The 8,530-nt window shown below is 40.3% G+C and overlaps 1 protein-coding gene across 1 annotated transcript in view; it reads left to right on the top strand.

The window, feature by feature from the left end:
• The window catches only part of SAXO2 (stabilizer of axonemal microtubules 2), a 17,310-nt gene extending 15,726 nt beyond the window's left edge, over positions 1–1,584 (top strand). Inside the window, 6 exon segments of the mRNA XM_007470070.1 lie at positions 635–719; positions 721–907; positions 909–1,095; positions 1,098–1,177; positions 1,179–1,487; positions 1,489–1,584. Of these exon segments, the coding sequence (XP_007470132.1) occupies positions 635–719; positions 721–907; positions 909–1,095; positions 1,098–1,177; positions 1,179–1,487; positions 1,489–1,584 (944 nt within the window).
• Positions 1,585–8,530: the final 6,946 nt, after the last annotated feature.

Here is an 8,530-nt window from a genome sequence, read left to right as displayed (position 1 = left end):
TGCCTTGAAGCCTGTTTTCTCCAGAGGAAAAGTTAAAGCCAGTGATCTTTCTGGGACAGTACCAGTTACCCTGTAGCCTGTGTCTTTGCTCAGGGAGTCCAGTAGTCTTCCTAGGGTACAATGGAGTTGAAATTTTCTCTTCTTTGAGGAGTCCCTCCAAAGCAAGGAGTAATACCTACATCATTTTTGCCCACACATCAGGGCCCTTGATTTTATGGTAATCCCTAGATTTCATGTTTTACTTTAGCATTTTGTAAGTTAGAGCAAAAATCCCAACCAGTTCCTGGGAGCACAACCATAATCTCCTAAACTCTGTCTTCACCCAAAACACAACCTTCTTGGCTTTCAAAAACTATCAACAACCAGGCTCAGATGTTCCATTCCCTGATGTAATCACAAGAATCTTAAAGTGGAAAGTTACATGTATTAAATTGGAGTATAGGGAAAGGAAGGTGGAAGTGAAGAAAAAAGTAAATCTGAGGGGAATCAGTGAAACTTCATACTTGATTGGTGTTCAGATTTCTAAAAGAAATGAAAGGATGGCAATGAGAAAAGTCAGTCATGATTTTTAGAAGGTGGTGGTTTTCTTCAGTATTTATACATGCTCTTTTTTTTTTGTTTTTTAATTTTCAAGATGATTATAGAGCTTGGGACATTCAGAAAAGTGAACTTTATAAACAAGAACAAACTTACTATCTCCCTACTGTGAAATTTGGAAACAACTACATTTCAGGATGACTGTGTTCCTTGTGAGATAAAGCCTAGGCAAAGCTTTAAACCCAGCCCTGCAGTCAAACGTTCTACAGTCCCCTTTAATGGTGATACAAGTCATCGCCTTGATTACGTACCTCATCAGCTAGAATTCAAGTTTGCGAGGCCAAAAGAAGTTTACAAGCCAACCAACCAAGCAACCTTTTGAGGATCTCACAGCTCACCGATATGACTTCCAGGGGCTTGTTGGTGAAAATGCAAACATCTGCAGACCTCCATACACCAGAGTGTCCCAAAATGCTCAATTTGAAAGAAGCACTGAATTCTGTGACAGTTTTCAACCATGGGAAATCCCACCACCCGAAGTCAAGAAAGTACAAGAGTATGCCCTCCCGCTGGTATCGTGCAATTACACAACACAAGCCACATCGATTATGTTCCATATGAGGCCAGACGTGTTGTTCCTTCCCATCAGGCCAGTTTCTCGTAGAAAAAATAACAGTTTTCCTTCCCAAGGAAAAAGCACCACGAAGGAAGATTTTCCAGCACGGGAAAGTTGTTGTTAAAGACTTATTAAGCAGGAGCAGCAGATCCCCAACCCATCTGGAAAATTTGACGGTTTGAGCACTTTCAGATCTCACTACGTGCCACGTGAATTGATTCCAGCAGAGAGTTGCAAACCTGTAAATGTTCCCTTTAAGAGTTCTATTCCATTTGATGACGTAACCGTGTACTCTCCCGAGTGTGCACCAAAGAAACAGGAAATCTGCCCTGCCTAGTTATCCTTCTCCTCCAGGTTATATCTTTGAACATACAAATTCCCGAGGTCATAAACTCTTCCACACGATCGCTCCCACAGTGAAGGCCTTCTAATCATCAAATCATGTTTAAAAGGAAGCTAACAGAACGTTGGTTTCCCAAGGGCAAAACCAATTTTCTATGGTAGAAGAAAAAGTTTATGAGAGCTGAAAAAAATCATGTTTTAAATTTTTAAACGAGATTTAGAAAATTTGTTACAGGAAATCAGGATTTTTTTTTTTTTAATTTTATTTATTTATTTATTTTTGGCCGCATTGGGTCTTCGTTTCTGTGCACGGGCTTCCTCTAGTTGCGGCAAGAGGAGGCCATTCTTCATCGCGGTACATGGGCCTCTCACTGTCGCGGCCTCTCTTGTTGAGAAACACCGGCTCCAGACGCACAGGCTCAGTAGTTGTGGCTCACGGGCCCAGTTGCTCCGTGGCATGTGGGATCTTCCCAGACCAGGGCTTGAACCCTTGTACCCTGCATTGGCAGGCAGACTCTGCGCCCCCAGGGAAGCCCCAGGAAATCAGGATTTTAAAGCCCATTTTGTATTAATACTTTAACCAAGTTTGTTCTTTAATATGCGTTCTGAGAGTTGCATAATGTACATTCCCATCCGAACTATTTTAATCCAAGCATACTTTCTGGTAGCTTGCCTCAATCTACTATCATTTGTACATGTGTTTATAATTATGGAAATTATAGGGTTATTCATATATGAGTTATTTATAAGTGCCTTAGGACTAATAGAACACCATTGAAAATGATACATGGATTCTTTTCATTGAAAATGATGCATGGATTCTTTTTTCAAGACAACAGTATTTTTTTCCTTAGATTTCAAGGCATCTGCATAGTGAACCCTGAGTCAAGTTTTGGTTGGCAGCGTCAAGATGGCTGCACTGCTTCTCTCTGTGTTCAAGTTAGAAAGAGGCATTGTGGTGTGACAAGTAAAGGCTCTGTGGGTTGGGAATCAAAGCACCTGAGTTCAAGTTCCAATGAAAGCAGTTTCTACTTGTGCCATCCTAGGCAAGTGACTCTTGTCTTTGAGGCTCAGTGTCTTCATTTGTCAAAGACTATCTGCTCTTCCTACCTCTCAAAAGTTTTGCTCTGAGCATCAGGTCATGTGATACAACATAATGCATAAAGTAAAAGTGCTAACCAAAGGTCAGGGATTGTTACTAAGTTGCTCAATCTCTTTCTGTACCTGTTTCTCTGTTTTCAAATTAGGAGAATTACCTACTCAACATTCACTTTCTGTCCTGTAGCAAGGATTGTAAAATAACATAATTGCTTCGAGCTTACAAGTAGTATGATTTCTGAGACGAAACTTGCCCTCTAAAGCTTCACAAGCACCCTAGAAGTTCTTACAGAGAATGGAGAGCTTGGATGGGGTGAATAATGTGGTTCGAATGACAATACTTCCAAAAAGGAAAAAGCATTTGCGAGAGTAGTTTAAGGAATGACTGACAGCTATGAAGAAAATTTTCACGGTAACCTCAGGTAATTATGCACCTAATTGCTGCTCCCAGAATCACAGTGCAGAAGAAGAATCAGGCTTGGTATGGGCACAATTATGTCCTCCTCCTCCTCCAGTGTGAAGACAAATGCCAAGAAGGGAAGGAGGGAAGGAATGGTGCCATTAAGTGAAGTAGAAAGAACAGACTGCAATTATAAATGCTGAGACTTTCCTAATGAATTAAAATCTTAGTGGGTGTTTTTTCTTTGATCAATGATGCGTTATGGGATAATATGATTTATTTTATCTTTTCAGTCTTTAGTAGCTTTAGAACTGTTTCAAAATATATACTTAACTGAGAACAAGTCCGTCAACATTTGGTTAAAATACTTTTCATTATGTGGAAGTAGTTTGTTTTTATTTACTTTCATATTAATTAGAGAAAATTATGTTGAATTGATATATTAGTCATAGTAATAGAGCATCATTAAATGAATTTTCATGAAATCATTTCTGCAACAAATCTTCTCTGGAAAAGAGATCTTGTTAATAAAGTATTTTCCAGGATAAGCTCTACATAATTCTCACACACACACACACAAACACACACAGAGTCACACAACATTTTAACAGCACTGGAAACTAGTAATATTATTATTTAACTATCTGCCAGATTTAGAATGAATTTCCACTAAGCCAAACTTGGATAAATCGGATGAAGGAAGCAGGGTATTTGGAGACAAAATTTCCACCCCCGCCCCATCCCATCTCCGTCCTGTCTCTGCATGTCCTTGTTGTGGAGAATGAGACCACAGAATGAGACAGAAAGGCTTTGTAGTTTATAAACCCTGCAGGGACAACAACGCTAAGAGTGCACCCTAATGTAAACCATGGACTTTGGGTGATTATGCTGTGTCAATGTCAAGTCGCCCATTGTGACACAGGTACCCTCTGGTGCAGACAATTAATAGTGGCTGGTTGTGCATCTATGGGGGCAGGAGGTACAGGGTTACTCTCTGTACTCTCCACTCAATTTTGTTCTGAACCTAAAACTGCTCTAAAAGTCAAAGAATATTAAAAACAAAGACTGCATGGCAGGAAGAAAGGAGGGGAGTGTTCAGCAGTCAGAGGTTGGGAAGCCCGTACCCCAGCCCCTGAATATATCAGATTTACAGACTTCCTTTCATACAAAACTATCTAAGGCCCTCTCTGAGAATCGCTGTGTGAGAGGAGTCTGGTAATATGAAGTGAGGAGGAGACCTCTGAACATTCATCAGAGAAGGGGAAGGTGAACCTTGTCATCATAAGTTAGCAAACTTCAAAAAGGCTGTTTAAAAAGAGTGCTGATAATGTACCTCTCAAAGGGTCACAGTGTCGAATAAAACATGAAGAAACGTCCATTTTGTTAAGGCTTTAGCTTTTCTTCTCTCTCCACTCGGTGGTGGTTTACATGGATGGGCAGATTTTCACCCTATGTCACAGACCTAGGACTTCCACCAATGTCGCCCCTCCCCATCCTCCCCTTCAACGGGGCACACAGTTTGATAGCTGCCAGGGCTATCTCTCCATCACCTCCAATGTCCCCATCAATACTACTTTATTTGTAGCCATTATGGAACTATAATGACAACACAGATTTGGAGCAACTGGAACACTCGTATGTCGTTAGTGGGAACAGCCACTTTGGAAAACAGTTTGCTAGTTTCTTATAAACATGCACATACCATATGAGCCAGCAAATCCACTCCTCGGTATTTATCAAAGAAGAATGAAAACTTAGTTTTACACAAAAGCCTGTACGTGAATGTTTATAGAATTGTATTCATAATCACCCCACGCTGGAAACAACCCCGAGGTCTTTTAACTGGAAAAATGATACACATCTGTAGTATACCCATACGAAGCCAATTCAAGGAACAAACTTGATTCATGCAATAACACGCATGAATCTTAAATGTCTTTTGGTCAGTGAAAGAAGCCTCAAAGGCCACATAATGTATGATCCCACTTGCATGAAACTCTGGAAAAGGTAAAATTATACGGACAGAAAATAAATAATTGCCAGGGGGTGGGGGGGGGGGGGGAGAAATTATTGACTACCCTACTTTATTTGTAGCCATTATGGAACTATAATGACAACACAGATTTGGAGCAACTGGAACACTCGTATGTCGTTAGTGGGAACAGCCACTTTGGAAAACAGTTTGCTAGTTTCTTATAAACATGCACATACCATATGAGCCAGCAAATCCACTCCTCGGTATTTATCAAAGAAGAATGAAAACTTAGTTTTACACAAAAGCCTGTACGTGAATGTTTATAGAATTGTATTCATAATCACCCCACGCTGGAAACAACCCCGAGGTCTTTTAACTGGAAAAATGATACACATCTGTAGTATACCCATACGAAGCCAATTCAAGGAACAAACTTGATTCATGCAATAACACGCATGAATCTTAAATGTCTTTTGGTCAGTGAAAGAAGCCTCAAAGGCCACATAATGTATGATCCCACTTGCATGAAACTCTGGAAAAGGTAAAATTATACGGACAGAAAATAAATAATTGCCAGGGGGTGGGGGGGGGGGTGGAGAAATTATTGACTACCAAGAATCAAGATAAGGGAATTTGGGAGGTGATGGAACCGCTATGTAAGAAACTGTGCTGGTCAACAAACTCTCTGAATTTGTCAAAACTCTTGGAACTGTAAAGCACAGAGGCAATTTGACTGCATGTAAAATTATAAAAACAGTCACCCAGGAGGTGGGGAGAAAGCAAGGAGGAATGCAGACTGTGACAAATGATGACGACTGACTACAAATGAATCACATAACCACACTGCAGGGGGTGGGAAGGAAGGGGATGACCTAAGTCACTCTGGAAGAGGGTTCTCACTGGATACCATAAGGCAGTAGACAAAAAGAATACTATACAAATACTGTACTCTACTTGGTAATTCCTTTTTTTCCTCTCACAGGGGTATGCGTTAGCAGCTCTGAAACTACGTGTATAATAAGGCCAAACCAAGAAAATATATCACAGATAATGAAAGCCAGGCTTCTCCCTGTCAGAGAAAGAAGTTTACAAACAAGAAAAAGGTATAGACTATAATAATGACCCTATGTGCTGGACTGGCATTAAAGGTTTCAGTATGAATGCATAGATACAGGAAAAAAAGTGTGTGTGTGTGTGTGTGTGTGTGTGCGTGCGTGCACGTGCATGCACGTGTGCACACATTCAAGGATTAGTGTATATGCAATCAACCTTTTAACCCTCCCAATGGCCAAAGCTAGAATGCTTTGAACAACAAAATAATGATAGTGTTGGATTTCAACCCCTAAATATACATCTATATATAGATATAGATATCTATATCTATATCTAGATATCTAGATATATATGCATCCCCTCGAGTCCATGTGCATATACATAAAGTGAATAAATGGGGAAGAAGGGACAACTCTTCCCTTCTAAAGGATTCCAATTAGTAAAAGTAGATGGAGTGAAGAAAATAGAAGGTTACAATTACAACATCTTCGTAATAATTGTTGTAGGCACAATCCACAGTGGATGCTAAAATTAAGGGGCAATACTTTAAGCAGCAGCAGAATATTTGCACAATGTCAAAGTATTGTCTCTAAAATAAGTATTTATTAATTACAAAGAGAAAAATATTAACTTAATAGACAAGAAACTTGGCAGAAATTACCTGAACCAAGGATCAAGTCACTTGTAATAGGACTTATTGACATATTGTTCCCCCTGATAGTATGCATTAAGAAGGGCAATAATGTATAACCTCACTCTCATCTTGAGAAAACACTAGATAACCCCAGCTCGAGGGACATTATAAAACCTCTAGCCAGTGTCATGGTCAAAAGTGTCAGGGTCATGAAAGACAAGAAGAAATTTGAGGAAGCATCACACATTGGAGGAGGCTAGAGAGGCAAGGCAACAAAACACAATGTGGGATCCTGGATTAGAACTCGGGCAGAATAAAGGACAATAGTGGAAAAATGGTAAAATCCCAAAATGTTGATATGTAAAAGACAGAATATTTGGGATTTCATCACACTGTACATGAGAATGGACCCAAGCCTTACATTAGTGTTTAGATCGTAAAATCTGGAGTTTTTCGGTGTCCTTGCATAGTTACTAAAGATTACAAAATATTTCAAACTGCCAAGAAAATAGAGGGGATTTCCTAGAAAAATTTATCTGAGTTGGAAATAAAGTTGTAACTTTTCCACTGTCCCGATAATGCTGTCCACTCCTTGTAACCTACGCAGGCCTTAGAGAAGGAAGGAAGGGAGGGAGGGAGGGAAGGAAGGGGAAAGAGGGAACGAGTCAAGGAGAGAAGGAGGAAAGGACAGAAGGAATGAAACAAAGAAAAGGAAAGAAGGAAGTACACTGTTGAGATATCTGAGGTGTCCCATTGCTTATCTTCTGTGTGGCTCAGCCTCATTAGGTTAACACAGTCTTACAAGTTACTGTAAAATGGTTGATTTTTGTCTTCATCAAGTGACCTTGGAAACTCCAAGGCCTGTAGCAAATGAAGGGGAATTTCAATTCCAGCACCACGAATGTTTTCTAGAAAGACTCACTGCTAATCTTGAAGCACTATACACTTGACCCTCGCACAGTGTGGGAGTCGGGGCGCCACCCTTCCCCGCCATGGAAAATCCACGTATAACGTGTAGTTGGCCTCCCGTGTCCAAGGTTCCACATCCACATATTCAACCAACCTTGGATAGTGCAGTATTTACTAGTCATAGAAATCTGTGTATAAGTGGACGCAAGCAGTTCAAACCCATCAACTGTATAAGAGAAGGAAGCTATTAAAAGCGGTTACTCACCAACTGCTGCTAAAAAGTCTCTCTGTGCAGACATCTCAAATCCATCGCTAACCTCCTCACAATAGCCAGAAATAAAAGTGTGCTAGTGCCTCCTGCTCCTGCTCTCCCAACTACCACCCACTTCCACACCTGCTTCAGGCTGTCCGTTTGGAACTTCTTGCCACTGTTTCCTGCCCCTGACATTCTTTTAGGTGTGATTCACAGGAAGGAAATGACTGGGATGAGGCAGTGAGAGTGAATCTCTGTGTGATCCGCTCTGAATCCTGTAACCCACACCCCAAAGACAGCCCAGGGCACTGAGCCCAGCAGGGCTGCTCCTGGACTCAGAGAGGCAGCCAAGGTGACCATACCCAAGGCCACCAAAACCCGAATGCAAATAAGTCACCTGCCTTTGTAAGGATGCCACTGAATAATCAAAGTACATTTATTTCTGAATTCCTAGTCAGGATCGTGAAAGAGAAATAGTAACTCTTAGGTGATAGAAACAGTAGTAAAATACAGTACACAGGAAGGTCATTTGAATGATAACAAAACAAAAGGTACAACAGCAAATGAAAAATAGCAACTTTAAATACAAAGTGAAGCAGTTTAATAAGAAATTTTGTTAATAAGAAAAATACATGTCCCCTGTCTTTATTACATACTGTACAAAGTAAAATATTGCACCTTTAAGTCATATAATAAATATATACAAAGAGTAT

The sequence above is a fragment of the Lipotes vexillifer genome, unplaced genomic scaffold, assembly GCF_000442215.2.
Source record: "Lipotes vexillifer unplaced genomic scaffold, Lipotes_vexillifer_v1.1 scaffold532, whole genome shotgun sequence".
NCBI classification, from domain to species: domain Eukaryota; kingdom Metazoa; phylum Chordata; class Mammalia; order Artiodactyla; family Lipotidae; genus Lipotes; species Lipotes vexillifer.
This window is presented reverse-complemented; position numbering and strand designations above follow the sequence as displayed.